We start from the raw sequence: 18,563 nt of genomic DNA on the forward strand, positions 1-18,563 counted from the left end.
ATTTACTACACTGGGTGGTAACCATATAACCAAATTTTGGCTCCTGGTGGTTTAGTGGGTAATAAAGGTGCTCCAATCAGATTGAGCCGGTGAAGGTTTATATCCAAGGGATGGTTGGGGTTTATTGCTCACGTAATGCCACTCAGGGATGAATGAGGCTGATCACTCTCATCTTAAATGCCAGGACCAACTTTCCTAGCCCCGGGCTCCTACGTTCCTTATGGGGCAACGTAGGATTAGATGATGGATGGATATATATATATATATATATATATATATATATATATATATATCATCAGCCGTTTGAGTGATTGTGATACAGTACAGCAGCACTGATATATATATATATATATATATATAGAGAGAGAGAGAGAGAGAGAGAGAGAGAGAGAGAGAGAGAGAGAGAGAGAGAGAGAGAGAGAGAGAGAGATTTATGTGACCGACTCTGGGCATAGGCTTCACAGCCTGCTTTCAAGGCCCAGTAGTCCTCCTACGTACCGCACACCTCTCCATGTCACCACTTCGGCACTAACACCCACCGTCCATACTGAATATATGCTAGGGCTGTCTCATACAGGACTGCTGTATTGGTATTAGCGGGGATAATTTTTACGACATGTTGGCGGGTCTTCTGGTAGATCAGTAAAGTCTGATTTTATGAAATTCAAATCCTTAAACTGTTCCCTGCCCCAGCGGGTTATATATATATATATATATATATATATATATATATATATATATATATATATATATATATATATAACCCGCTGGGGTGATATATATAAAGGTTTGATAACGTCAAAGGCCCAAACTGTGTGTTGGGGGGACGTGGGAGTGGACACTCAAACGGCTGATGATATATATATATATATATATATATATATATATATATATATATATATATATATATATATATATATATATATATATATATATATATCATCAGCCGTTTGAGTGTCCACTGCAGGACCGGCCTATCCCTACCGAAGTTGAGACGATACAGCCAATATATCTCTACCAAGTGGCTTAGGCTGTCTGGTAGAGATTGCATGTAGGGTGAGAAGTGCTTGTAAGTGTAATTGTAGTGGTGGAGTGGCTTTGGATGTGTGTGTAGTCTGTGAGCCAAGTGTAATCGGCCCTCGCCAGCCGACTGGGTGCAAGCATACTTTATAGTAAGCGACACTGGTTCAACCACAGCACCCCTTGTGTCTGCCAATGCAGTACATGGCCAGAAGGACGCTTCCAGAGTTTATTACCATGGTGGGGCATGAACCCTCACTCTTCAGTGTACGAAAGCACACTTTACCACTGTACCACAGAGGCTCTTATATATATATATATATATATATATATATATATATATATATAAAGGAGCCTCTGTTGTACAGTGGTAGAGTGTGCGTTTCGTACACGAGTGAGCCAGAGTTCGCGCCCCGCCACGGTAATAAACTTTGGGAGTGTTCACCCAGCCACATACTGCATTGGCGGACACAAGGGGTGCTGTGGTTGAACCAGTGTCGCTTACTACAAAGTATGCTTGCACCCAGTCGGTTTGTGCGGGCCGATTACACTTGGTTCACAGACTACACACACATCCAAAGCCACTCCAACACTACATTTACACTTACAAGCACTTCTCACCCTACGCACAATCTCTACCAGACAGCCTAAGCCACTTGGTAGAGATTCATTTGCTGTATCGTCCCGACTACGGTCGGGATAGGCCGGTCCTGCAGTGTATACTCAAACGGCTGATGATGATGATGATGATATATATAAAGGTTTGATAACGTCAAAGGCCCAAACTGTGTGTTGGGGGGACGTGGGAGCATGAGTTTCAGCGGAGGCGTCCGGTATTTTAACAGTTCAGATATGGCAACCCTATATATATATATATATATATATATATATATATATATATATATATATATCTATATATATATATATATTAGTTTTTTATTTGTATATTTTATATTTGTATTTGTGCTTTCACGTCAGTAAGAAATTTATGATATAGTTCCTCATCGAAACCGTTCCCCTTATTAGTGTTGGGTGGGTAGAATGGAGTTGGGGATGGTAAGACTTACCAGTGTCCGGTGAAATGGGTCATTTAATCTGAAACACTTTCGGCTCCACCCTAAAGGTAAATCTTATGTATAGTACTGACCTGTATTCATCTCTCTTGCGACAGCTGTGGGGTGGAACCATTATGCTGATCACCAGTTTGGAAAATAAATATAACATTTGTGATGTTCTCCATGCATAACGTACTTCGTTCTTTCATTTCTATCCTACATCAGTTCTTTGCGACCTCTATACTTCCGTAATAATTACAGAAGGAATTAATCTTTTTGTCTTTCCACGCTTTCTTCCTCCCTCCATCTCACTCACAGATGCATTTTTTACTCTCATACTCATAAACTTTCTCTATATGATGCCATATGGTCTACGTGTACTCTTCAGCATTTTGATCGATCGATTTCTTTGTCCATCTTACACGAATGACTTCTTGTGTCCAGTCTACACAGATCACATAGAATCCTTAAGTTTCATTTACAACGATCCAACACCTGGCTGTAAATGTTAATGGCATTCCAGTGTTTTACGCATGTATCTGTAGTGACTAACACACCTTTGCATGCAATTAAAAGTACAATACTGTGTCAAGGCCTTCAGATTATAGCGCCCACTATTGTTCTTTCTTGAATCACACTTCTTGGCACTTCCGTTTCACATTCTTCTGTTTCTCTCACTGCACCACGATACAAAAAAAACATTCCCTTGAACAGTTCATGGCACCGTAAAGAAGATACTTTTCATAGCCTTCGCTTTTGCAACTGGCGTCCAATCGGCCACCATAGCCTATTTCTTCTTTGTCCACCAGCAAATCCGATCATATTAACCAGTTCTGCTGTCATTTTTTTTTTTTAATTCTCCTTGCACCAGCCATTTGTTCCTACTACTTTTATCAGTCCTCTCTTATGTTTGGCCATTTATTCCCCTATCAAATAAATATAGGCCAAACTTACTGAAAGCATCTTGTAATATGAAGGGAAAGATTATGGTTCAAGAACTGTAACCGGACATAGGATTTGTTTCTTACCACCGGCTTTACGAAGCGAGCTGAGTGGTAATGTTTTCAGTTGTGAGGTTGGCTGGCTGGTTTTGTATGTGTGTGTTTTACATCCTGAATTTGCGTCATCAGAAGTGGAGGTGCAAAATTATGTGCCGAAGTAAAACTTTCCGTCTACGCGGGTGATGAGATCCCATCGTGAGATGGCTTCTAGCTTCAATATTTAGTTTCAGTGCACAACTGCTCTGAAGTGGAGCAGTCTCATTTTTTGCCGTTTTTTTTCTTTTTCCTTTTTTAATCCACGACCAGGTCTTATCCAGGCATCTCGAAAGAAATTTTCTTGCATTTGGTTTTTACGTTTGACTCTTTTGGAGGAAGAAAATTTTGTGGGTTATGAAACTTTTGTTGCTATCTAATGGCCTGTGTCAATTGGATAATATTTTGAAACTACCAGTAAGTTCATGTAAACTGGTGATTGACTCCGTAATCGAGTGTTGCGGAATGCCTTCATAAAACATCGTGAAATGTATAATAATACTGTCAGGAAGTACTTTTTCCGGTTTGTGTGGGTTTGTTGGTTACTAGCAATCTAGGTTCCCTCTCCCGCCCCCCGAAATGAAAATCTATTAAGGGAACTTGCAGGGGGAAATACCCAATAAAGATTTCAATACTTCATAATAATTATATGATACACCAGATGAGGGTAATAGGGAAGATTTTTGAAGCCTACAGCAATTTGGTATTCGGCCATGGAGCAGGCTGGACACAAGTTCTTACTCCTCCACTGGTTCAGTGTTACCGCTCATGGGATGATGATTTATTTTGATACAAAACATTTGTGACTCGTGACAAGTAGAAATGCGTTCACAAAGTACCTGAAGAACGTACCGGTAAATAAAACTACTAAGTTGAAGTCATTCCGATAGTGCCAGCAAATAAAAGCAGGAAGTTGGTAATGAAATTCCGAAAGACAGAATAAGAGAAGTGAACCATGGAGCTAATTTAAGTCGTCGTCTGGGCGTTTTAACTGATCTATTCACAATTTAGAACTTGTGCATAATGTAACGAGAAATTTTGTAAAAATGTGGCTGATAAAGCGGCATTTTTTTTTTTTTTTTTTTGTTAGTGGCATACAAAATAGTATAGTTAGCGGTTGAAAATGGTTACACCATTTTCTGTGGTGTAACCATTGAAAACGGACTTTGAAACTTGGTAGTAAACTAGTATTATTTTCATTTGCTCCTGCTGCACCCTTCTGCTTTCTGCTTCGTGTGCTCATCGTTATTGCCTTGATGTACTGGGGAATATGCTTACCCTCCATCCTAATTTTTATTCTAATGCCCTGGCTCGCGGATGGTGTGTGTGTGTGTGTGTGTGTGTACCAACACACAATTTTTTTTTCTGTAGTCACTGCTTACAAGAAGTTTACCGTTTCTCGTTTTAGGACGTAACTGGGCAGAAGTAACAATAAGTACTTCAGCAGCTTAGTAGGGATAAATTGTTATTATTATTATTTTTTTTAGCAGTAGTAGTAGTAGTAGTGGTTGTTGTTGTTGTTGTTGTTGTGTTGTTTCACATAAATACTGCTGCTCACCTTGCCTACTTGGTTTTCATTACATATAATTCCCAAGGCATATCAACCGAGCTGAAGAGTGCTCGCAGGTACAGTACTTTGTCATTGATGTCTAGGAAGGTAGTAGCCTATAAATCGCCTTCTGTTGTTTACACTACGTATATTGAAAGTTGAAATTATAATTACCAGTAGCATTCATCCTCCCATACATGACCTTTTTGTTCGATATACTCATTAGGTGGCGCACCCTTTTAACTTGACAGTCGTCGGGTTGACTCTGTTAGATAGGTGAGCGTGAAGCTACGTGCGGAATGTTTTTTGACCTAAAAGGTGGAGACAGGATTCCGAGGGTTTGAATTGTGAATTAATGGAGTTTTGGCTCATTAATCTGAACAAACTTTGGTCTGTCTCGCATTAATTCGTTTTCTGACTATCTGGACCCTACCTCACCCCACCCTGGAGTGGTAACGGATGAGTGAATGATGATGATAATGATCATTATGACTAATTGAGTGGTCAGGAAGGCGTCTCCATTAACAATTCAAAATATCAGTATCACAATTAATGACCACCTCTATTGTGAGCAGGTGCTCCATTCCTTTCATCTGCCCCTTCGTTGAGTTTACTTTATTTTTATTTTATTTTTTATGCAAGGAAGAAGAAACTAATGGCTGGAGCCCGCAAACCGTTCCTTCCAAGAAAAAACAAAAACTATACAAAAGAGCCGTATTCAAGATCCGTGTGTGCCTGGACACACTGCGTTTCAAAGACTGGAGATCATAGGAAGTAGGAAATACAGACAGAGACAGTTCCAGAGATGACCTGTTGCATAAATGAAGGACTGAGAGTAACAGTTAACTCTTGCTATAGAGAGTTGGACAGAAAAGGGATGAGAGTTTGTTGGTAGACGGGTGCTACCAAGGCCATCTTAAAGACGGCCTTGGTGCTACGTACCCGTCGTAGAGGTGGAGGAATGCAAGCAGACAGTTCAGAGGAGCAGTGACCATTGAAGTAGCGATAGAAAAGAGATAAAGATGCAACAGTGCGGCAAAGAGACAGAGGTTGAAAGGAGCCACTAAGAGGAGGAGAGTTGATGAGACGAAAACCTTTGACTCCACCCTATTGAGAAGGGCTGTATGTGGGGAGCCTCCCCACGCATGAGAGTTCTACTCTAAACAGGGGAGAATAAAACCCGCATATAAAGTCAACAACTGTGCAGGGGTAAAGAAGGTACGGAGTCGGCTTAGCACACCCAGTCTCTTGGAAGCAGATTTTACTAGGGATGCAATATGATATTTCCAAGATAAGTCTCGAGTGAATGAAACCCCAAGCATGTTCAAGGTTGATGCAGGATTGAGCTGGATATTATTAAACATTAGTGGGTACTCCTATGGACGACTGTGCCGGGTTGATAGGTGTAAAAACTGAGTTTTTGATGCATTAAAAACAAGATTATTTTTACCCCAGTCAGAGATATGAGCCAAGTCAGACATTAGGTGTGCCATAGCCTCATCCCTTGCTTGTTGAAGTAACTGCTGAGATGGACGTTGAGGGAACCAAATGAAAAGGTGAAGGGTGAAATCATCACCGTACGAGTGGACAGGGTTAGATGTACAGCTTTGAAGGTCATTGATGAAAAAAAAGAAGAGAGTTGGTGATAGTACAGAGCCCTGAGGAACACCACTGTTGATAGATCTAGGAGAAGAACGATGGCCGTCTATAGCAGTGGCTATAGAACGACCAGAAAGGAAGCTAGAGATGAAGGCACAGATAGAAGGATAGAAACTGTAAGAGGGCAGTTTGGAAATTAAAGATTTATGCCAGACTCGATCGAAGGCCTTTGAGATGTCAAATGCAATGGCAAAGCTTTCACCAAAGTCCCGAAATGAGGATGACCAGGAGTCTAAAGGTAGGTGAGAAGATCGCCAGTGAAGTGTCCCTGATGGAATCCAAACTGACGATCAGGAAGATGGTTGTGATAGGAGAGATGCTTTAATATTTTTTTTATTAAGAATTGACTCGAAAACTTTTGAGACACAGGATGTTAAAGCAATTGGACAATAGTTAGAGGGTTGGGAATGGTCACTCTTCTTTGGGACTGGCTGAATGAGAGCAAACTTCCAGCAAGAAGGAAAGGTACAAGTTGACAGACAAAAGCGAAAGAGTTTACCTAGGTAGGGTGTAACCACTGAAGCACAATTCTTGAGGACGACAGGAGGGACTCCATCAGGCCCATATGCCTTGTTAGTATTGAGGCCAGTGATGGCAGAAAATACATCAGCTGAAGAAATTTTAATGTCAGCCATGAGGAAGTCTGATGGGGGAAGTGATGGAGAAACAGCACCGGAGTCGTCTAAGGTGGAATTGGAGGAGAAAGTCTGAGCAAAGAGATCTGCTTTATCAGTAGAAGAAATAGCTACAGAGCCATCAGAACAGAAAAGAGGAGGGAAGGATGATGAGGTAAAGATGTTAGAAAGGTTTTTGGCAAGGTGCCAGAAGGAGCGGGAAGATTTCGAGTTGGAGAGTTGAGAGCATTTAGTACGTATGAAATTATTTTTAGCAGAGTGAAGAACAGACTTAGCACGATTCCGGGCAGAAACATAAAAAAGATGTGATTCAGGGGTAGGTTGCTTCTGGTACCCATTATAGGCCCTCTCCTTGTTGTGGACAGCATTAGAACAAGCGTGATTAAACCAAGGCGCTCTTGAATAGTCAAAGGATATGAGAAGGGAATATATGCTTCCATGACCGAGAGAATAACCTCCGTAATGCGCAAGGCACACTCAGATGGCTCCCGGCCATGGAAGCAATAATCATTCCATGGAAAATCAAAGAAGTACTGCCTGAGGGCCTCCCACTCTGCAGCTCCAAAGTGCCACAGACGACGTTTCCCTGGAGGGTCCACGGGCCGTACCGGAGCGATAGGACAGGGTAAGGTAATAAGGTTGTGATCAGAGGAGCCCAACGGAGAGGAAAGATTAATACTGTAAGCAGAAGGATTAGTTGTAAGGAAGAGGTCAAGTATGTTGGAGCTCTCTCCAAGGCAGTCAGGGGTATGGGTAGGGTGCTGTACAAGCTGCTCTAGGTCATTAAGGATAGAAAGGATGTAGGCTTGTTCACCCTGGATCAGTGAAAGGAGAGAAGAGCCAAAGGTGGTGGTGAACATTGAAATCTCCTTGAATGGAGATTTCAGAGAAAGGAGAAATGGATAGAATGTGTTCCATCATAGAAGTAAGATAGTCGAAGAATTTTCATAGTAGAATTAGGAGATAAGCAAACAGCGCAGATATATTTAATCAGAGAATGACAAGAAAGCCGAAGCCAGAGAGTGAAAGTCTTTATCTTAATTCTTCAGTGCCATGATGTAATTTTAAAGTCTGTTCTTGCCATCTTCCGTTGTTTATGTTCAGCTTGGAAAGAACCAGTTTTAGTGTAGGAGCTAAAGAAGAATCTAACTCACTCCAGGAGTCCTAAAAGTCTATATTAAAGTGAACAGAACATTCTGTTTCAATGCTGGATTGAAGCAGGGATGTGTTATGTCCCATGTTTGTTCAACAAACATGGAGTTTTAAAAGACGTACAAGGTAGGGCAGTAGATGTTGGAGCGATCCTAAAGAGAGAGGGCAGTGTTTGGAAACTCCCTTGTTGTCTGCAGATGACACTGTATTGTTAAGTGAAGACTAAGGGGAGCTGCAAGGCTTGGTGAATGAGTTTGGGAGAGTGTGTAAGAAACCGTATCCAAAGGTAAATGTAGAGAAGAGTAAAGTTATGGTCGTTGAGAGAAACTAAGTCACTGAATTTACAGTACAGTGAGGCTAGATGAGGAGGAAATGGAAAATATGAGTGCGTAAGTACTTCCTGGGTAGTGTGATGAGTAAGAATGGAAGTTTGGAGGATGAAGTGCTTGATAGGGTACAACAAGGAAGAAAGGTAGAAACCAGTGATAAGGAACAGGGAAGAGAGCATGGAAGTAAAAAAGCTGCTGCATGATAGTATTGTGATACCAACCTTAACGTATGGAAGTGAAGCTTGGACCTTGTTGGAAGACACAAGGCAAGGGTGAGAGCAGTGGAAATGAGTTATTTGGGAGGAGCATGTGGAGTTACTTGGAGAGACTGACTGGCAAATAAGGAAGGGAAGGAGCGTTGTGGTGTGGATGTGGATGTGATAGACAGCGTTAGGAAAAAATATACACCGAGGTGGTTTGGCCATGTGGAGAAGATGAAGAGCGAGAGACTAACTTGGGGAGTGTATGCGAGTTTGATGGAAGGGGGGAGAGGGAGGGGAAGGCCGAGGATGAGATGGAGGGATGGAGTGGAGAGTAATATGCGAGAGGGTGTTGTGACCTGGGAGTAGGGTAGTGAAATGGAGTTTGACAGAGCTACATGGAGGCGATTTGTTTGTTGCCACCCCTTACGGGATTGAGGCGTCTGGCATTAGACAGATAGCTAGTATCGTCTGGATAAAGAAAAAAAAAAGTCACCGGATCAAAGTAAATCTGTATAGATCAGGGGTTCCCAACCTGGGGTAAATTACCCCAAGTGAGGTAATTTGGTCTTTTGTGAAGGGTAATGGGGGAGGTAACAAAAAAAAAAAAAATCTAAAAATCATACCAGTTAAGATAGACTTTCAGACCTATACTAAAATTCAGAGATGAATGTTTAAAGTCATGTTTATTTGGTATCAGTGTTAATAATAAAAATAAATTACTCCTTGCAATAACTCTCTTGGTTTTAGCCTAACCTTTAATTAAGTCCTACATTCAAACTAAAATCTAGGCATCAAAATGTTAAGCAGCTAAAATGCAATTGTGGAAACATAAGCAATGAGGGGTAATGTGTGAAGGGAGGTGTGTAAAATGGGGTAATGGGTAAATAAAGGTTGGGAACCCCTGGTATAGATGAAGGTAAGACATAATATGCCAGAGATCAGAGCGCATTATTTGGAAGGTATAAACATTCCTTGTCAGATTTCTTTTTCTTTCAAAGTATTGACATGTAGATGTAAAATATTCTTCTCGGCATAATGAAATTTCTTAAGATTACACACACACACACACACACACACACACACACACACACACACACACACACACACACACACACACACACACACACACACACACACACACACACACACACACACACGAGTCCATGAGTTGACTGAGTCTAACCAGACATCGAAATTAATGCCTGAAGGAGAAGATACTTCCTTACAATTAGTCCCATCTTGTATATAGTATTATCGTAACCAAGTCTTTCATAAAAAGATTATTGGTTTGATGCATATAGGATGTTGTTGACCTCTTGTAGGATTACAGTTCAAATTATTAACGACAAATTCCAATAAGAATGTAAGCACAGGGAGAGGCTTATTCATTATAATTACTGTGGTGGGGAGATACCTGGAAAACCCCATTCCCTCCTCCTCAGTTATTGCTATTGTGTAACTCTGATCTCTCTGGTCGTGCAGTCCAATCAACCGCAGGGAAGCAGCCGCTCCTTCGGGACCGTCCCGTGCAGTGAATCCTTGGAAAGGGTCCCTGCTATAAAATCATAATTCTCCATTTCTCATCTGTCTATATTTTACCCCACCCTACTTATCTCTCTCATAATTACGGGTCAAGAATATCTCCCAAGTGGAACCTCTCTTCCCTACTGCAGTTGTAGAACTGTTTCTGAACGTGAGCTAATATTACCCTCCTTACCACAGATGTGATCCGAGAGCAGTCATGCTATTTCAAGCTTGAGGGGGACAGCGGGCTGATGGAGTCCCCAAGGTTCCCACGCCAGTATCCGCTCGCACAGGATTGCTGCTACGACATCGTCAGGCCCTCACCCAGGCACTGTGGGGTCAAGATTACTGGTAGGTTGAGAGAGAGAGAGAGAGAGAGAGTGTACTATGGGTCACAAAAGTATTGGTGACAGGGGGTCCGATGCCTACCGAAACATTCGTTCAACAACGTCTCATTGGGTATGAACAATGTCTGTTTATTATATACATAGCATTTGCTATATGTGTACAAGAAGATATTGCTAGTTGGCGATATAAGACACCTCCCGACAGGGCTACCAACGTGTGGTAGTTCGGGCACTAGTATTTCAGTGACCTGAAATATTCGTTCTTTGGTCCCAAATGTTTAACGCATGTTGTGCACCGATACTTCTGTGACCCATAGCACGTGTAGTGTTGGGTTAAGCTCACTGGTACGTTAATGTAGTATGTGCGAATAATATGATAGCCGAAAAATATGAAGTGATTGGTATAATAAATCGCTGCTTTTAAAAGCGTTTTGTGTGTTGTAGAATGTGATGGAATATTTGACGGAAGGTAAAAAGCAAAAGTGCGATGAGACGGAGAAATAATACCAAGAAATACAAACTTCACTTTTTTTTTATCATGCAAAATATCGTACATTATTTTTACCCAACGAAACATGACCTGTTTTACCGGGCAATTTTTGCTGCTTCTTGATTATTGTTTTGAACTTGGCGATGGCAGCTTTTACTGAAGGAATTATTGAAACTTATCTAACCCCATCAATTTCGAAAAAGTGTCTGTAGCAAAATAAATTCGACAGTGAGTAACGTAAACAAAACAAATGACTTTCGGTTGAAGAGGTTGAGGAGATTGGCCTTAGTTCCTTTCACAGCGATGTCGTATTTATTTATTTTTATTTATTTATTTTTTTTTTTTGTTACCACCTAATAAATATATCCAACTTGGGAGAGCCCCTTAATAGTTGAGGGTTAAATGAAGGCTATACTTAATAACTCTTAAAAAATCCCCTTAAGCAGAATAAATTCGTTTGACGATAACTGTAATCAAGCATAAAATAGCTACGTCATCATACTGACGGAATTGAAGACATTAGAGTAAATGACGGCAAATGAAAGTGTCGGGTGTATGTCAGGAATATTAGTGTAAATTTTTACGATTTCCAGGAACATCGCAAGTAGTATAATAATAATAATAATAATAATAACTAGTTACCCATTCCTATTGTGTCGCCACAATAAGGAAGCAAGCTTCGCCTATTAATGGTACATAAGCTATGTGTAATATAAACAAGATCTAAAGACCCTAAGGTAAACTTTTTGTCTAACATCAAGAGCTGAAGACAAAGGTGTCGAAGAACGCATGTGTAAATTTTACGTTTGTCTCAAAAACTGGCTAACAATATGCTTAACTGTAACCTTATTCCTTTCAGATCATAAGAGGGACTACAGCTGTATAGCTGGAAAGTTACAGCTTTAAAACCTTAAGGGTTTTCTCTAAAACGTGTTGCAAAGAAAACACTGAGCAAATTTGAATTCGGCACTTTCCACTAGGCTAAATGGCAAAATATTAAGCCAGAATTATTCAGCAAACATTTCTGTCACAGGATTTTCAACCAAATAGCTGTATCTCAATCAGTTTCTGAAATATTTCAATTTCATGTATGCAAATTTTAGAATAAAGAGTATTTTAGAATTAAAAAAAAAAAGGATATTGGTCAAGGTCATTTATATTTGGCACAAAGCCTTGGGTTACCCTAGGGTACCTTCATGTATTGTATCATCAATATCGAAAAAGAAGTGCAAAGAAAAATTACAATAATAATAGTAATAATAATAATAATAATAATAATAATAATGACGAAAATAAGAAGCTCTGCCATTTATATGGCGAAGCTTAACAACAACAACAACAACAACAACAACCATTAATACCCCCAGTGGAGCAACTAGACTTGGGCCGTGATGAGGAAGAAGGATACTGCCGGCGGGACTGGCTCTCTCTACCCTCCTGTGTTCCAGAGAGGGGCACCAGGATATGTGGCAATATGACGGGGCAATCATGTAAGTTTCTTTCTCTCTCTCTCTTTCGTGTTACCTAAAGTGATACCAACATATGTGACAATGATACGGGCCAGGCCTGTAAGTACTTCACATCTATATATATGTCTTCCTTAGGGGCACATCAGTCTTCATCTATGTATGTCTGTCTTTATACATTTGTCCATTTTCTCTCTGTCCCTAAATAGATCTACCTGCCCACGGCCAAACCCCGTTTCTTAATTCAAGGTTACCTGGACTGGTATTCACAATCAAATGTGTGTTCCATCCCTTGTTGTAAGCAAGATTTGTTTGTGCAGGAAAGATAAGGAACACTCATTGCAACATTATCTTTTCTTTCTCGTTCCTTCAAAAAAGTGATTTAAGACTTGAGAAGACAATGCAGATTATTTTTTTCTTTCAGGAATAAGATATTGTACTCTCCTTTTCCTTCCTGCAAAAAAACAAATCTCAGTTGCAGAGGGAAGTGAGCATAGGTTTGAGTCTCTGTCTCGGGTCGAAGCCACAGAGCAGCATAAAAGACTGATATTGTTTTTATTTTAATTTTTTTATATAAATGAAAAAAGGAAAAAAATACTGTTGCTGTAATGTAAAAGCGTTTCAGTATGTTTCACATTCGCAATAGAATGGAAATCAAAACAAACCTCAGTTGCAGAGGGAAGTGAGCATAGGTTTGAGTCTCTGTCTCGGGTCGAAGCCACAGAGCAGCATAAAAGACTGATATTGTTTTTATTTTAATTTTTCATATAAATGAAAAAAGGAAAAAAACTACTGTTGCTGTAATGTAAAAGCGTTTCATTATGTTTCACATTCCCAATAGAATGGAAATCGATATACTTCATGTATTAAATTTATTCAAAATATTGAGCCATTTGTAGTATAGAAACAGTATCTATCTAATTCTGTTATCATTCTATATATCTATCTGTCAGTCTGTCTCTATCTGTCTTTCTATCTATGTATCTTTCTATCTGTTCAAATGCTACAAGATGTGTATCATTAACATTACAGCTTATCGCTGATATAGTTTTTGCTATCTCCTTGGGGGCTGGGGAGATATTCTAGGGCCCCATCACAACCTGCAACGGATTTGACCACAACATGCACATCTCCGAGCAAACATTTTTTCAGTGAAAAACTTACTCTTGATATGCATTACCGCAAATATATACTGTTGTGCTGGTAAGATTAGGGTAGTGGTTTGTATCTGGAGATGTAACATCTGGAAATTAGGTGTTGCTCCAGTAGGATTAGGTAAGTAGTTTATTTCTGGTAATGTGAGGAACAATTTAGAAATTCGACCTGTCTGATTTTCTTTCTTTCTTACCGTAGGAATTAGATTGTGTCATCATTGTTATTGTGTATTATTAGTTTAAGTGCATTAATTTCGCGGGAAAATGTGAGTTCTCTCTTTGGCTCTAGAATATGCATTATTATTCGTGATAATGTGAATTCTATCCCAGCGTCTAGAATATTGTGGGCTGTTCTAGTGGTAGAGTGGAAGGAGGGGATATTGCAAGGGACCGTCCTGCCTCCGAGACAGTGTGAGTAACAGTCAGTGAGGCAGTGGCAATTAGTGAGCGAGAGCCAGTCAGACACTGAGAGACAGAGTCAATAATGGACAGTCACTGAACAGTCAGTGAGTCAATCATTCATTCAGTTAGTCAGTGACAGATGGATAGTAACAAAGTACCAGTGACAGTCAGTTAGTGAGCAGGAGTCAGACAGTGAGAGTCAGTCAAAGACAGACAGTGAGGACGGAGGTGGCGTGAGAGAGAGAGAGAGAGAGAGAGAGAGAGAGAGAGCAGCCACAGTGTTTTGAAGGTGTACCTCAGCTGTGCCTGGAAGGAATAAGATTCTTAAGTGTTGAGCAGCTTTTGATTAACATCCTGGCTTTTCCTAGCATCGTCATGACGTATTAATGAACCCTTATGGTGTAACAGTTGGTGTCAGGAATGGGATATGTATTGAGAGGTGGAGATGCATTGACAGGCAGCCAAAACTGTGGATATATCTTGGCAGATATACTCGCAGTGTTTCGAGGACATCATGAAAACCAAAAATTTTCTGAAGAACTAAAGAAGTATTAGGAGGCGATGCAAGAAAAAAAAAGATTGAGAAGAATAAAAGAAATATTGGGAATCACAGCAAGAAGAACAAAAGAAATATCAAGAGCAAAAATTAAATCAGCAAGGGCAAAACAAATATAGAAGAACAAAACAAATATCAAGAAGAACAAAAAGCAGCCCAAGCACAACACCATGCAAGACCAGAGGAACATTTAAGTCTGCACAGACAGACCAGCTATGTGAGAAGGGGCAGGATGGGACCAGGAAACATAAGCAACAAGAGGTTGCATACAACAGGGTAGAGAAAATGAGTGTCCTGGTACGGGAAATGAGAGAAGAGGTTTCCTGTATAGCGGAAGGTAAAGTGAGAAGTGAAGTACAGGAAGTAAGTAACAGGGTCGAAGTCCTTGAACAGTGTTTGATTGAGAGTCAATACTCAGCACACTCCTTAGATGCCAGTGACAGGTGCACAGAGGGGGACAGTGAGACTGAATAGTAGCGTGACCAATGGTCGTCAACACACGATCAGAGAGGACTTTTGTATGCCTGGATGTGCTGGGTCATTGGCAGCTTCCAGACTTTGCAGCAGTTGTGTGGAGTTGCAGGGCACTACACTGAGCTTGGGGGACAGGTGTTGGGATGTAGCTCGAGGGAAGGAGGAGACCCTGGGCATGTGTGTTGCCAGCACTGGGGGCCCCTGCATCCTGGGGTTGGACTGCCTGGTGCCCTGCCACTGCTTGCTTGACTTCCCATTCACTGTGAATGTAGCTAGGACGAAGGAGTGTTAGGCTGAGGGCTATGGAGCATGGAAGTCTACTAGTGATGTCCAGATGGACTACAGTAATATCCCCTGAGTCAGAGATGCCTCTGCCCTGCAAAATCAATAGTACGCCTTGCACTGCCCTGGGATTGGTGGAGCACAGGAGCCATGGCATGACAGAAGAGGGAGTGATGGTAGGCAGGACCTTAGTTGACCTTACAGCAGAAGAAGTACCCATTGTCATAGCCAACTTTTCATTTCGTTCTAAGAAGATACAGCAACGCACAGTTGTGGGGTTGTGTCAAGAATTTTAGCAGGAGCCACCAAGCAGAGCATGCAAGAGGAGTACGGTCAAGCCCCAGGAAGTATTACCCGACCACTTTGCCAGGACTCCTGAGTGTCTGGAGAAGCCATAGATGGGGCAGCTGAAAAGGCTCTTGGTGAATTACGCTAATGTATTTTCCCCCAGTGGTGGGGGGGACAATCTGGCCGCACTTTAGGGTGGTACTACTACTCTGCGGCCAGGTTGTGTTAGGAAGAATATGCCACTGCATTCCCTGCGTGTCATAGAAGGCAACTAAAAGGGTCGGGGTGAGGGGACTAGGGACCCCCTCCTCTGTTTTTTAGTTCCTAAATAGAGACAGGCCAGAGGAAGGGATGGAGGACTGAGTTATCCCCGTACCCTGAAGATTGGGTCTATGAATGTGCGTGGATGTAGTACGATTGAGGCTAACAGGGAGGAGATTGGGAGAATGTTTGTGAAAAGAAAGTTGGATGTGTTAGCTTTGAGTGAAACGAATATGAAAGGGAAGAGTGAGTCTATGTTTGGAAGTGTAAATGGAAGATTTTCACGTTTGATAGAGGAAGGGCAAGAGAAGGTGTGGCCTTGTTAGTGAGTCCGGAAGTACAGCAGTGTGTGATTGAATGGTAGGAGGTGTCATCGAGACTGATGTGGGTGAAAACGAAATTTGAATGTGAGCTGTGTGTGTTCGTGAGTGCAATGGGCCTGGTAGTGAAAGGGATGAAGAAGAGAGGGAGTCTGTCTGGTATGATGTTGATGAGTGCATTCAGAGTTTTGGAGCGAATGTGAATGCGGTAATGATGGGAGATCTGAATGCTAGAGTGGGAAATGTAGCAGTTGAAGGTGTAGCTGGTATGCATGGTGTGCCCGGAAGAAATGAAAAGGGGGAACGAATGACAGGGATGTGCGTTGAGCGAGAGATGGTGACTGGAAATACCCTGTTTGAGAAGAAAGATATTTATAAGTATACATCGGTGAGACAAGAGGGTGGAAGGGTTGTTGATAAAGGATTGATAGACTACGTGGTTGTGTCCAGGAATGTAATAGGAAGATTGTTTGATGTGAGAGGTCTGAGAGGGGAGTGTGGAGGTATGTCTGACCACTACCTGGTGGAGGGAAAGTTAAGAGTAGGCAAGAGATGGGTGAGAGCTAGGAGGGTTAGGTGTGGCAGGGACGTTTTGAAAGTGAGTGAGTTGAATAAAAGAGAGAAAATGATAGAGTATCAGGAGAAATTGAAAGATGAGTGGAACGCAGTGAAAGATCAGGAAAATCGTGGTGTGGAGGAGGAATTGCAGTTGTTTGAGAGTGCTGTGGTGGGGCATGCGGAAGAGGTGTGTGGTGTGAGACGTGTGGGTGGTGGTGTAAGAAAAGGAAGTGAATGGTGGTGCGAGGAAGTAAGAATGGCTGTAGCTGAGAAGAGACGCCAGCAGTGGAAGGATGAGGTGTCATATGAGAGGTATGAGGAAAAGAGGAATAAGGCGAGAAGGGCAGTGCGTGATGCTAAAGTGGCAGCAGATGAGAGGTTGACTGAGAATTTTCAGCAGAAAAAGAAAATGTTTTGGAAGGAGATGACAAGGGTGCGAAAGAGAGAGAGTGGAAATGAAGAGCGAATAAATGCAGAGGATGGAAGGATGTTAATTGAGATGGATGCAATAAGGAAAAGATGGGCAGAGTATTTTGAAAGATTGTTAAATGTAGAGGAGGAAAGGGAGGCTGAGATTGTGGCGGATGGAAGGGTGCAAGGAATAAACGTGTTCGGAGAGTTGAATGATTCTTTGATCACGAAAGAGGAAATGCAGGAGGCAGTAAAGGAGATGAAAAAATGGAAAGCTGCAGGTATGGATGGATGTGCTGTGGAATGCCTGAAGGGTGATGAAGTGACTATTGTTGACTGGTTAGTAAGATTGTTGGATGTGTGCTTTGTGAAAGGTATTGTGCCAATTGACTGGGCAAGTGCTTGTGTGGTCCCGATGTATAAAGGCAAGGATGATAAGTACGAATGTACTAGCTTTAGGGGTATGAGTCTGTTGAGTGTTGTAGGTAAGGTGTATGGTAGAGTGTTAATTAACAGAGTTAGAGAGGGTACAGAGGGAGTGATTGGTGATGAGCAGTGTGGCTTTAGGAGAGGGATGATGGGATGTGTGGATGAGGTGTTTGCTGTGACACAAGTGGATTTAGAGAAAGCGTATGATAGAACTGGTAAGGAGGCTTTGTGGACTATTGTAAGATTGTATGGACTTTTTTTTTTTATGCGAGGAAGAAGGAACCAAAGGCCATGAGCCCGCAGTAACAGTTCCCTCCAAGAGAAAAACAAAATACAATAGAGAGCCAAATTCAAGATCCGATCATTTTGAGATGCCTGGGCACACTGCGTTTGAAAGACTGGAGATCATAGGCAGCAGGAAATACAGAAAGAGGGAGACAGTTCCGGAGCTGACCTGTTGCATAAATGAAAGACTGGGAGTAACGGTTAACTCTTGCATTAGAGAGTTGGACAGAAAAGGGATGAGAGTTTGCTGCCAGACGGGTGCTACGCGCCCGTCGTAGAGGTGGAGGAATGCAAGCAGACAGTTCAGAGGAGCAGTGACCATTAAAGTAGCGATAGAAGAGAGATAAAGATTCAACAGTGCGGCAAAGAGACAGGTTGAAGGGAGTCAGCAAGAGGAGGAGAGTTAATGAGACGAAAAGCCTTTGACTCCACCCTATTGAGAAGAGCTGTACGTGGGGAGCCTCCCCACACATGAGAGTTGTACTCCACACAGGGGCAGATACGTTATAGAGTCAACAATTGTGCAGGGGTAAAGAAAGAGCGGAGTCAGCTTAGCACACCCAATCTCTTGGAAGCAGATTTTACATAGATGTAATATGATCTTTCCAAGATAAGTCCCGAGTAAATGAAACCCTAAGCATGTTCAAGGATGATACAGGATTAAGCTGAATATTATTAAA

The 18,563-nt window shown here is 41.6% G+C and overlaps 1 protein-coding gene across 1 annotated transcript in view; it reads left to right on the forward strand.

The window, feature by feature from the left end:
- The window catches only part of LOC145400178 (neuropilin-2-like), a 226,054-nt gene that overhangs the window by 177,327 nt on the left and 30,164 nt on the right, over nt 1–18,563 (forward strand). Inside the window, exons 4-5 of the mRNA XM_080272691.1 lie at nt 10,359–10,511; nt 12,365–12,487. Coding sequence (XP_080128817.1) covers nt 10,359–10,511; nt 12,365–12,487 — 276 coding nt within the window. The remainder of the gene's footprint in view (nt 1–10,358; nt 10,512–12,364; nt 12,488–18,563) is intronic.

The sequence above is a fragment of the Coenobita brevimanus genome, chromosome 51, assembly GCF_032717465.1.
Source record: "Coenobita brevimanus isolate Jiangsu-jjx chromosome 51, ASM3271746v2, whole genome shotgun sequence".
NCBI classification, from domain to species: domain Eukaryota; kingdom Metazoa; phylum Arthropoda; class Malacostraca; order Decapoda; family Coenobitidae; genus Coenobita; species Coenobita brevimanus.